Source organism: Scardinius erythrophthalmus (assembly GCF_964197995.2).
Source record: "Scardinius erythrophthalmus genome assembly, chromosome: 21".
NCBI lineage: Eukaryota > Metazoa > Chordata > Actinopteri > Cypriniformes > Leuciscidae > Scardinius > Scardinius erythrophthalmus.
In genome coordinates this window covers 6,857,745-6,871,280 of record NC_138241.1, presented here as the reverse complement: position 1 = coordinate 6,871,280, position 13,536 = coordinate 6,857,745, and the positions used below count along the sequence as shown (strand labels likewise).

Here is a 13,536-nt window from a genome sequence, read left to right as displayed (position 1 = left end):
TGTTTAAAACGGGTGATTCCCGCAGTTTAGAGATTTAGCTGCTCCATGTCAACCTTTCTCACTCTGCTACTCCCTCATCAGACTGTCAAAGCAGCCGGAGCAACTTTTCTCTATTTACGGAAATGACGAGACACGCACGCGATGACGCATGTACGCAATTTCCCGGGAAAACCATCCCGACGACAGGTCTGAAATATAAACACTTATATTAGGCGCACCATAGTGAATCTGGGTAGGACAATTGGATGAAGGATTGATGATATATTGCCTGTTGATTCTGAACAAAAAAAGCACTTCGTATAGTCTACCTTTAAATTGTCTTCTTTTTGATCAAGTCAACTTGAGTATGATATTGAGGTAAAAAACAACAACAAAAAAACAAGTAACTGCAGAAAAAATATAAATCACATTCTTTATTTAAATCAGAATTAGGCAGTTGCACTAAGATACAAATAAAAAAAGAGGGGAAAATAAGATCCAGTTACATAAATTGTGATTGCCACCGGACAAGGATATATTAAAAATAATATTGGACAAATATGTGGTTTCTCTAATATATGCATGAGACAATATGAGGCAGAACAACTACCAATGTTTTTGTTATATATGAATTTCCATAAACAATCAGTCTGAAACAATATTATCCATATCAGATTTGTTCTCTAACCTTTCTTAAAAATAGCATCCTGGCGTTATCAATCCAGGGAATAAATTGAAGCAACTGTCAGATTTCAGAATATGTTTTTTTATTATACACAGCACTGCATGTGAAAAAAAACTTCACATAAAAAAAAGGACAGCTAAGAGATAAAAAAAAACTTTTCTTAATATATATATATATATATATTTTTGGATATAAGCAACATAAAACTTCAGTTGCAACTGTTGAACGTATGTTGAAGTGTGCTTAAACTATTTCTAAAGGCAGACAAAGCAGAAGACTGGCCCGCCTGATAAATACATTAGCAAAAAATCCCACAGACTCTCAGTTCAATTTCTCAAAACGCCAAAAAAAAGAAAAAAAAAGAAAAAAAAAAAAAAAAAAAAAACACCACACACTTTGCAGTAACTCGATTCCCTCTTATAATTCTGGACAAGCACATGACACAGTAACAGGGAAACAGCACAGAATGGACAGACAGAAACAGCAGAAAGCTTCCCTACAGCTACACGGCTAAAGCTTCATGACCACACTGGAATTAAAACGACCGCAATAAGTTTTGGTTGCTCGGTTTCATTTATCGTAACACTGGCAAAGAAGTAATTTCCCCTGGAAAAATGCATTTTATTTCTGCCCTTACATTCCAGGCAGACTATAACGCATTTGTCTCTCTGTTACCGGACTGACACACAGAACAACACATCCAGTCGTGAACGGGGCTCATCACAGCTCATATTAGTCTTTGCAGTAATACAGAAGTGATGATGGTGGCTGTCATAACCACTTGTAAGCTTTGGTGTTACATATTGCTATTGCTCATCACTGATTGGGTCATTCCTGTCACGCACTACTCTTACTCGCTCACTGAAATTGATATGCTTGTGTTGTAGTTTAAGGAAGCGTTTCTGTGAGAATTTTTAGAAACACATTCTAGCTAAGATCAGACACTTCATGAATTTAAAATGAAAACATTATTTAGACAAAGATGCCTAATTGTATGGAAATAAAAATTTAAAGTTGGCCATTACTCAGAGAGTAATTGTTTTGTTCAGAGTAATTGTTATTTTTTCATAATAAGATGATTTCTGTAATTTATTCATAAGTGTTTTAGAGTAACACAAACCAACTAATTCATTGCTAATACTAAAAGATGCTTGTGCTCGTTTTTCCCACCCAAAATAATGTCACTTCCTGGAGGAGGGTGACAGTAATGAATAATATTGATAATACAGGAACAATGAACTATAAAATATTTAATAATAAAAAATCATGCCCAAAAAACATGTTTGGTTCAAAACATTTCAAGTTACAGAAAACAAAAAAAAACAATCTTAATAAATTGCCACTTTCTCATGTTAGAAGTGCAGCACTCAGGTACAAAGTGATGAAATCATTTATAAGTTTCATATTTCATTCAATATATTAAGACATATTTATAATTTGTCATTTAAAGGATACACTATCGTTCAAAGGTTTGGGGTCAGTAAGAAGGATCATGTGACACTGAAGGCTGGAGTTATGATGATGAAAATACAGCTTTGATCACAGGAATAAATTACATTTAAAATATATTCAAATAGAAACTAGTTATGTTAAATTGTAATAATATTTCACAATATTAACTTTAAGTACAATCATTTTTAAAATCACATGAATGCCGCCTCGTTGTGCATAAAGTACTTCTTTCAAAAACATAAAAAGATCTTACCGACCCCAAACTTTTGAACAGTAGTATATATATAGATTATTATTCTTCTACAATTCATATATTCTATATTATGTGAAGGGGACAAGAAAACGCACTGCAAAGTAGGAATGAAGCGATCGCCACTCGTACATCAGTGCAGTGACAGAAGACCAAATAAAGCATAATACAAAACCTCCTCAGTACCATTCATAATTCAAACCCATAAATCCACACCTGGTGACACGATTGCCTGAACAAAGGAGATGTAAAATAGATGCCGGGGTCGAGGGGCGTTTATCCGTGTTTATCTGACGGTGACGCCGAGCTTCTCCAGAACGTGCACGCCCTTTTCCTGATACTCTTCCCGCGTCAGCCAGAAGTTGTCCTTGTCTTTCATGATGTCAGCCAGCACCGCTCCACCCAGGAACACCATGTGCTTGCGGCGGGGAGGGTCCTCGATCCGGATCTTGAATTTCTATGGGGGTATTAAATAGACAGCGTGACGAGAATTTCAGGGGAGTGGAATAGCATGGACACTGACCCACATACCAGAAAACGGTTTGAATGGATCTCTTTAATGCATATAAAAAGCACACTGTCCGGTTGGGAATCGAGCGGCCAACCCAAATGGGAGAATAATGAGGTGTACAGTGTATGTGGAGCCGTTCTGTGTTCATCCGGCTATAAACAGGTGGCTGAAAGGGTCTCATGGAGGCCTTCATGTAAAGTCGATTGCTTTTTAATTTGCCTTAAACGCAGTTTCGGGATAGGCAGACAGACACGTCGCTCAGGCGTATCGGCGTGCCATCTGAAATTGATCATCTATATATAGCGGCCTGACATGCGGCCCACTCTGAGGCTCCCCAAAATGCTTTTCCAGGCCAATGGCCAGGTTTTAAATGTGATGGAGCTCAGCTGGGCAGTGTGCGTGTGACTGTGTTCAGCGGGACAGGAGCAGGTGACGCAGCCCCACCTGCTGGTGCACAGGAGGCATTACCACACATCTGGGTGCGTTTCAAAAGCTCAAAGACTTTCTTTTATCCCAGCTTAACCCTAATCAAATATTTCTAACATGCATGATTAAAACTGCAGAAAATTCTGCTGTACACAATCTAGTTCATGGCTTCTGTTGTCTGACTGATAGTTTATACTTTTATAGCAAGTAAAAGGCCTTTTAGTATAAAAATGTCCCTGATGCACTTGAGTTTTTGCTGTGAATTCTCTACTGATTTGTATAAAGTAAACATGAGAATAACTTTTATAATATTAGTCATATTTCAAGATGAACATTTACTGAAGCAATAAGGTTTACTTGATTATCCACATCAGTTTTCATCCGTCAGGCTTTTGAGGAACATCTGCTTGTTCACCGCTCAATCATCATTGTATTGCATTGCATTAAGTGTTTCGCCCCACAATAAAAACTGCAGAGCTTTGATCATAAAACTAAATATTTAAATATCACCTTACAAAGAAATATTATTGGGAGATATAGAGTGACAACTGATATTCATATGCAAGTAGTCTGCTATACTGTTATAAATATCACATTAACATTACAAGCTATCAGAATTTCATCTCACTTTTTGGCAATAGAAATATCAGCAAATGGACCAAATTACATATTTTTGCTCAGTTTGGGTCTTTGGGTGTTTTTTCCTCCTCAACATGAGCTCTGTATTCTCACTACATCACACGTTATGAGCCATAAAAGCCTGATATATCAAATATAATACTACACACACACACACACAAAAAGACTTTAAAAAAAAATTTCTGTTCCGGACTATTATTTTTTAAGATAGAGTGAACTATAAGAACCACTTGATTTAAACACCGACTCTGTGGCACTATCACATTCACTATATCGTCCAGCCTTACTTAAACCTGTCAAACCTGTTAAAACTCAGATGCAAATGGGCTACTGTTGAACTCATGTTTGATGGATGACACATTTACACATGCACCGATTGGGCAAACTTACCGAGAGCTTGTCAACGTCACCCTTCAGTACCCGCTCTAGATAAAGCTGCTTAAGTTCCCTCTCTAGTCGAGAGGGCAGACCAGGGTACATGGTGGATCCTCCCGACAGAACAATGTGTTTATAGAACTCAGCCCTGAGGAAGAGAGCATGATACAAACATACAGTGAGGTTCATTGATACTGGAAGGGTAAAGGGTGAAGTTAATAAAAATGACGGGAAGACAAAACCAAGTGTTCATTTTTAGGTTATCATGTTATTGCTTGGTTTGTTTATTTTAGTGTCACATTATGATACATAACTTATTGTTATATTGAAGGGAGGATCAGATCAGCAACTATAGGAAGTGTGGAATAAGAGCTCACCTTGTGTCAATGTCTGCCGCTTGAATGGTGTTGAAGAGCAGTTCGGCCACTCCGACTCCTTCCACATTGATGAGGTGAGGCTGAAACAGAGCCTCCGGGGCCTCGAACCTCTCGCCTCCAACCTTAATAACCCGGCCATCAGGGAGCTGGAGGCACAGAGAACATACAACCGTTTAGGGTTTTAAATAAGTCAATATAAAGAGGGTGTTCACACTTGTAGTTCGGTTTGCTTGACACAACGAAAGTCCTGGTCCGCTTCATGTTCACATTGGCATTTTTAACACCGAACCTACACAGCAAAAAATGCTTTTCTTACTTTGTATTTTTGTCTTGTTTCCTTGTTCATCAAGAAGGATTTACTAGAGAAGTAAAATGATGCAAGATATTATATCTTGTTTTCTGAAATAAAAATAAAAACATAAGCTAAATTATCTTCCAGTGGGGGAAGAAACAAGCAGGTAATTTTGCTTGTTTTAAGCAAAAACTGGGTGTCAGAAAACAAGGTATAATATCTTGCATCATTTTACTTATCTAGTAAATCCTTCTTGATTTAAGAATTTTTAGATATTTGGACTGGAAACAAGACAAAAATACTATATTAAAATCTATATATATTAAAATCACAATATATTTGTGATGCTTTTGCTGCTGATATAAAATGACTACTTCCCTTAAGATGTAATTAGACAAGATTTGATATGTAAAAAATATTTAATTTGATAAACATGTATGTATGTATATACACATATATAGTCATCTATATAGTAGTCATTTAATATCAGCAGCAAAAGCATCACAAATAAAATATTGTGATTTTAATATATATATATAAAGATGTAATTAGAAAAGATTTGTGATCCTTCCTATTTTTACATCTTAGAGTTGGGGGAAAAAAAGCTTACAGAGCTCAAAGTTAAACAATATTAAACTGTCTCTAGTGGCAACAGAACTGCAAGTCTATATGTTTTATGATAAGTAACCCGGCTGATAAATACTGTGGTACATAACCACTCCTCGTGTCAACATTCGGCTGCTTTCTTATCACATGCCCCACTACTTCAAACTGGCCTTGATAATAAGATGTTCCTGTTAGACTGAGCGAAGTCTCAGGTCTGAAGGGTAACCCACAGCGAGCCTAACTGTGATGACTAATGAGAAAATGGCGACAGGGTGCGTGGGAGTATATAAAGAGCCCATTGAGGACTGTCCAGAGGTCGGAAATGCAGAGCTTCCCAGCTGGGGAAGGATTGTGGCCACGCAGGAAATGATGTTACATGCTGGTTAGGCAACTTCAACACCACACAGCCTTCCTTGTTTCAAAACTTGTTCTTTTGATGCCCTCTAAAAGAAAAAGTTCAGAAATGAAATCAAAAGAAAAATACCACACCCATACCTACAAACTCAAAGAAAAGAAGGAACTCAGCCCAGTTTATGTGACAAGTAAAACTCTGACCAACTGTTGCCCCCTTGAGGCCACTCTGCTTAATTACACATCCAGCAGCCAATCAGAATCCAGCAGTGTGTGGCGTCTCACAGACAGGATGTCAAAGTGTAGACTGAAGAATTTCCCTCTACTGCTAAATCCAATCCAAAGAGCCATATTACCATGGAAACGTAGAACACTTACGTGTCCCAGTGGGAAGTCTGTGAAACCACATACTAAAAACTCCAGCCAGAAAAACTTCTGCCCCACAAACTGTAACTTTCGAGCGTCTCACCAAGAAGGATACTTTCACGCTGCAGGCTGTTAACACCTTTTTAGAATGCAACCTTGCGTTAAAATGGTTCATGAAATTCTTCCCAGAGTTACATAAAACTGACCGTGTAGGTCTCCACCAATACGGTGGTCTCCAGGGCGAGCTTCTGTTCCTGCTCGATGTTGTATCCCACGTAGCAGAGATTCTCCTTCATCATGCGCACCGTCTCGAAGTCTGCCGAATGGTTGAAGGCGTAACCTCGCAGCAAGAGCAACTGTTTGATGCCAAAAAACAAACAAACATGTCAGAATGTAAGTCACGTTTTTTTTTAAATCATCTGATGTGACTTCCGACGTTTTCCAAAGCGGGGCTCTGAACGCGTTCAAGGAACGAGAACAAAAACGAAATCAAGTTTAATCATTCTGAACAGAAATGCATATTTGAAATTACCTTTAACTGGTTAATACATTTATTTTATCTTTCCGTTTAATATTTTGCTTCAGCAGTCAATTTACCAATCACTGTTCAAGCTCATTTCACAGCTTTTGGATCTCAGGAGTTTTTTCCGAAGATATGACACCAACCGTTAAAGCATTACATTTAAGTGAAAACGAATGGCAGGTAATATCCAGCCTGGTGTGTCTTTTTAAACCAGTTATTGTAAAACCGCTGCTTTAAATAAGTAAACCATGTTTTTAAAGGTAGTATTGTGACTTTAAGTACGGTCAGACACTTGCATGTGTCGCTAGATTATTAACATTTGACCAAAATCAAGGTTTTTCCACCAGCGAATGTCTGAGATTTGTGTTTGGTCAGTCATTACAACGGCCGCATCTGAGGCAGTAAGTGCATCCCATTACGTTTCACAGCTTACAAAGGTTATTGTAGCTATGTATGTGGGCGGGCACTCAGTTTTTCTTGTACATTTGGCCAAAATCTTGTGTTATAAAAGATGAAGTGCTATGCATAGGCTGTATTGGCTTTGACTTGATGGTAAATAGCAAACTAAGACTCTTCTCTGCTCCTCATATACATAAAACATTAGCCTTTACACACATCGTGGTTTTTTGCTGTACTTGTGCAAACAACTAGTTCTTTATTTACCCTTGCACTGCAAACAAGCAGAGACCAAAATGTGTGCAGTACTTCATTCCCGATTGAGGCAAGTCGAGCTTCTGTATGCGGTTTTGCCGACAGTTTGAGGATAATTCTACAACGGGAATGTAAAAAATGTATTGTAAAATACTGACTCGGAGTGAACCGATTGATTTTTCCCCCAGTGTTTAAGCCTTGTTCCAAAATTACTTAATTAACGTCAAGCACTGTTCTTTTAGTTTCGCTTTAAATAATAATAATAATAATAATAATAATTCATTACATTTATATAGCGCTTTTCTCGACACTCAAAGCGCTTTACATAGAAGGGGGGAATCTCCTCAACCACCACCAATGTGCAGCATCCACCTGGATGATGCGACGGCAGCCATATTGTGCCAGAACGCCCACCACACACCAGCTTACTGGTGGAGAGGAGACAGTGATGAAGCCAATCAGTATATGGGGAGGATTAGGAGGCCATGATGGACAGAGGCCACTGGGCAAATTTGGCCAGGATGCCGGGGTTACACCCCTACTCTTTTTCGAAGGACATCCTGGGATTTTTAATGACCACAGAGAGTCAGGACCTCGGTTTAACGTCTCATCCGAAGGACGGTGCTCTTTTGGCAGTATAGTTTCCCCGTCACTATACTGGGGCATTAGGACCCACACAGACCACAGGGTGAGCACCCCCTGCTGGCCTCACTAACACCTCTTCCAGCAGCAACCTGGTTTTCTCAGGAGGTCTCCCATCCAGGTACTAACCAGGCTCAGCCCTGCTTAGCTTCAGTGGGCAACCAGTCTTGGGCTACAGGGTGATATGGCTGCTAAATAAATTAATTAAATAAATAAATTAATTAATTTAGGATTGGTGTTCATAACGAATGCCACTATAAATTATGTTTGTTTACTGTTAAATTTAAAGGATTTGTCGAGGAGTGACGTGAACTATACTTTTAAACACAAAAACATGCTCTGTTTGAATGGCCCCTAAGACTGAATAAGGTAGGTAGTTCCTTTAACGTGTTATTAGGGCAATTTAAGGAATCGTGGGACATCTAAGCTCTTTCGTGTTAAATGAGGAAGTGAAATGACATACTTCACATTATTTTAACCAAGATGCTGAAGCATGTAAAGTTAAATATTCCATACCTTAATGAGATAGCGTGTAATGTCTCGTCCCGCAATGTCCAGTCTCCTGGTGAGATGGGGCAGAGAGAAGCCCTCGTACACGGGACATATGTGGGTTACTCCATCGCCCGAATCCACCACCACCCCTGTTAGAAGGCCTGGGTGTCGAACACAGACAAATATTGAACGAATGTCCGAAACAAGCGACGCACTGATCTCAATAAAATATTTGCCAATTCAACACTGAGCAATAATGTTATGCACAAGGTTAATACAGTGCATAGTATAACTCACCTTGAGCATAAAGTGTTAGCACAGCCTGGATGGCGATGTAAACACCTGCAAACTGGTATGTCTCAAACATGACCTAAAGGGCAGTGGGACAAACAAAGACAAATTAAACCGTGATATATTTATTTAATCTTAACAGCATTTATTTGAAATAGAAATGTAAAAATGTTGACTTTCACTTGACTTAAAATTTAAAGTGTATATTCAGAAATTATTTTAGGGCATCAAAACTCTCCAAACTACTGGGATGCTAGTACTTGAATGACCTTTTCAGCATTTGTTTTGATATGCATTGTTCTCTGCATGTTTTCACACAAAATTTTAGGTTATTTTTAACACTAAAAGTAATCTCATGAAATTCAACAGTGATAAGAAATTTACTAAATTTACCATTACGAACAAGAATTATAGCAATATAATAACTCAGATTAGGGGGGTGGGTAGGCTTCATTTGTGTTTTTTGAAAGAATAATTTCTTAATAGTTTTCTTTGGATTACGGCGGGAAATGTGACTTCACAGGAATGGTCTGACTACACACCTCTATGATCTTCTCGCGGTTCTTGGTCGGGTTCATGGGAGGTTCTGTGAGGAGGATCTTGCAGTTGCGCGATTCGATATTGAGCTTCTCCGGGCCGAAGGTGTAATCCCATAAGTGCTTCATATCATCCCAGTTCCTGACGATGCCGTTCTCCATCGGATAGTTCACCTCCAGCATTGAGCGCAGTTCACTCGCTTCATCTCCCACCATCAGATCCTGAGCAATCATAAGACAAAGGTTAGGAAAACCATCTCGGCTCATAGCTATGATGACGAAACCAGAGGCCAGTGATATAGTATATCCGCCAAAAACACTTCAACATGGCAGCTTCAATCTCATGTCCCACAGCTGATCCACTTTGGTGCAGTTAGGGTTTGGGTCACGAGGAAGCCTTCGTTACGGCTCAAGCACAGTAAACACGGCCGCTGAGATGAGATGGGCGTACGGACAGATGTTGCACTCGTTCACTAGAACCAACATGCACAGAACAGCAGATCTCCATGCACAACAAAATGTTAGTAATTTGCATTGACCATCCTTTACCCCAGATAAACCCTCACATGTTTAGCATTCGCTTTAAAGGGGTCATGGACTGGATTCTTTTCTATTTTATAATGCTTCCTGAGGTGCACTTTTAATGTTAACATGATTTTTACATCAAAAATTGTCAATTTATAAATAAAAGGCATTTTTCCTAGCCTGATTTTAGCCCTCTGATTTGAACGCTCTGTTTGAGGGGGTGTGTCTGTGTGAGACTGCTGTGTAAACGCCCACTGCTGTGATTGGCTAACGTAAGTATTACATGTGAAACTCTCTCGAAAACTTTTAGCACGTTTTTACTATTACAGCTGTCGAGATTAACGAATTGTGAAAAGAGTTTAGAATTATATTTTGATCTATTCCCATCACATGAAATGTTGCAGTGATGAGCATTGAGCAGATGACAGACAGTTGATCGCGTGAATGAAGTGATCTTATCATTGCAAAGTGATTTCTGCACTCTCACGAATGCTTTCACCAAAAATAACAATGCAAACACGATGTAAATACAGTAAGAGCTTCTTTGTGCAGTGTAACAGCGTCATTGATTACATAACAGGAGTTTTGGAAAGTGTCCAAATAAAGTCACGCTGTGTGATTGACAGCTTCAGCGATTGTAAAGGGAGTGTTCTTTTTTTAAATCGCTATTTGTATACAGTTTAATCACAGTTTAAATAACAGATTTTTTCATGGTACTAAAGAAACAAAGTGAAGTTGATCGTTTAGTCAATGGCTTGATTTACTGATGCATTAACAGCATTGAACGATTATTGAGAAAGAAAATCTGTCTGAACGAATAATTACACATCAGAAGTCATGTTTGTGACGTTTCTGATCCATATCGTAAAAGTCTGTTTGCAACACCTGCGCTGAAATTGAGACTGAATTACCAAATAATCCACAGTGAAATGTACCGAATACAAACAAATAATGCCCTGCTGAGACTTTCACATAGTTAAAAAAAACACATTCCTAGCATCAGGATCCATCGGAAGGGAATGATATTGATCCTGTGTCGATCTTTTCTCGTTCTCATGTCACCATTCACTAACACGCCAGTAGGCAGCGCCAAAGATGCAGTGATGTAGACGTAGGCGTTGATATTTCTTCTGCAAAGGCGGTCTTTCGCTGCCCTATTACGTCATAAGTCCACACTTTTCAGATCATATCGTGTTCTGGCCTTGGTTTCAATAAAAGCTGTTTTTGGAATAAGGAAGTTTTGAGTTTTGAAACTTACAAGATATTTTTATAGTATAACGACCTCGTAACTGTCAAAAGATCAAGGAAATTTTAATTCTCAGTTCATGACCCCTTTAATACCTGTTCACACCAAAGATGATAAGTTTTATTAATCGTTCTAATTCTATGAGAATTGGGAAGTCCACACCATAACCATAGCGACAGTTCTTCAGGAGTGTGTAGCTTTAAATTTCTTAAACCACCATGTAGGAAGACACATCATGGCCATATTCCAGTAGACTTTACAGAGAGCTTGACTCTTGCAAAAATTGATGCACCTCTTGATGGAAATTACAACATTTATTTCCATCAAGAGGTGCATCAATGTTTGGTCAAGATCTTGTATTAATGCAAGAGTCCAGCGCTCTGTAAAGTCTCCTCCAGCACATCCCAAACACTTTCACTGAAGGTAAGAGCCGATTCATGTGTGAAAATGATTCTTCATGCTCCTCGCAACAACCATTCTCTCACAACTTGAGCCTGATGAATCTAGACATTGTCATCCTGGAATATGGCAAAGACGTGTCTTCATACATGGTTGTTTAAGAAATGAAAAGCTACACACTCCATCAATTATGGTTAGAAGAACTGTTGCCAAACATATACTCATATACAACATATACATATACTGCCACATAATAATCACTGCAATTATGATCCAATCATAGACTCTTCAGCATTTGCCTATTTAAATCCAAAGAGTGACTTTTATATATACACACTTTGGTAATAGAGATGCTTGTCTGAGAGAACATCTCTAATAACTAGGAAGGCTTTGAGTATTGAATGAATCACTGAATGTTAATTGTATGGATTATCACGTCGTGCACGGGTACAGTGTGTTCTTTGGCACCGGCACAGGATGTGTCTGCTAGTGCCATGTGTTTTCAATGGAGCCCCGCTGTCCTTAAATTTCATCTGTCTGACTAACTTCCTGGGTACAGCACACCTTCAGCAACATTTTGTTTTTCTGAAAAGGCATATTCAGCGTTGTCTAGAAGTGTTTTGAAAAAAGGAGCTCTGCGTGTTCAATATCTTGTGAACGCTGCTACCAATGCATCTTTTGTGGCACTCAGAATCTATTTAGAGCTTACTGGTTTTCTTCTAGTTCCTCAAACATTATTCTAGAGCCAGAGGACACTGAACAGACAGACAGGATGATGGGCAGCTACACAAAGTGCAGAGACATCAACATTTCCCTCCATCTTGAGGCTGACTTCTGCTAAATCTATTTCGGACCGGAGAAGGAAATTAAGCTATAATGTCTGATGGGGATATGAATAGCTGCCAAGTTCTGTGAAAGACATTTGCAGCTTTGAAACAGAAGACAAAGTGCAGTGTAAGAGCACTTCCACTGTGGCAATTTAGATAATACAATACACAAAATAAGGGGCTGGGCAATGATATAAACTTCAGTAAAAGAAACTGCAATTATCTATAAGGAATGAGAAACTGTACAAAATAAATAAACACTGCATGGTGCAACACACTCTCCTCAGCAGGCGATAAGTGTGTTAAACAGAGCAAACGTCGGGCTGCACTTACCATTTTTTTGTTATTCTACTTTACCATGTGAAGAACAAGAAGGAAAGAGTTTAAGTATTAAAAGAAGGCCAAACAGGACAGAATGAAGGCTTTATTTAAAGTCCCCCTGTGGTGACAATCAAGTTTTTAATGTTGTTTATATGTCTATATGGTGTTTTTAATATGCTTTAAGACAAACCATGTGTAAATGCATAAGTCGACACCATTGCTGAGTATTTTCTCCTTAGAACTGCAGTGAACCAAAGACAGTCTCAAAAACACACTTTGAAATCGCTGGTGTTTCTGACGTCACAAACTACCTTTGTAACCAATCAGATCATTGTGTGAGCGAGCTTTAGCATATCATTAACAGCAAACTAGCAGGGGAGTCTCGAGAGATGCAAGGTTATCCCGGTACATTGTCCTGTTGATATGAAAAATCTGTAGATTTAGCAATATAGATGGTATATGATGCGGGTGTATTACGATGTTACGACGAATGATATGCCTTGACTACAGGAGGACTTTAAAACAACAAAGCTACAAGTTTTGAACATTACTTTTGAGAATCCTTCAATACACAGTATTCTCTAACAAACTCCAAATTGATCATCTGACCAGGCAGAGAGTAGACTGAGAGCGAGTGCGGACCTCACCTTAATCTCAATGTTGCCCACTTTAGTTGTGGATCGGATGATGGGCCTGCCCACCAGTGCTGGGAAGATGTGCTCTGGGAAGTTGGATCCGGCATAAGCCCACACTTGACAAACTGAGAGAGGAGGA

At 38.8% G+C, this 13,536-nt stretch overlaps 1 protein-coding gene across 1 annotated transcript in view; it reads right to left on the bottom strand.

Annotated features, from left to right (window-relative positions):
* Positions 1-1,065: 1,065 nt before the first annotated feature.
* The window catches only part of actr2b (actin related protein 2b), a 15,411-nt gene continuing 2,940 nt past the window's right edge, over positions 1,066-13,536 (bottom strand). Inside the window, 9 exon segments of the mRNA XM_081351961.1 lie at positions 1,066-2,823; positions 4,333-4,465; positions 4,695-4,840; positions 6,516-6,665; positions 8,642-8,778; positions 8,915-8,987; positions 9,451-9,666; positions 13,410-13,505; positions 13,508-13,522. Coding sequence (XP_081208087.1) covers positions 2,653-2,823; positions 4,333-4,465; positions 4,695-4,840; positions 6,516-6,665; positions 8,642-8,778; positions 8,915-8,987; positions 9,451-9,666; positions 13,410-13,505; positions 13,508-13,522 — 1,137 coding nt within the window. The 3' untranslated portion in view covers positions 1,066-2,652.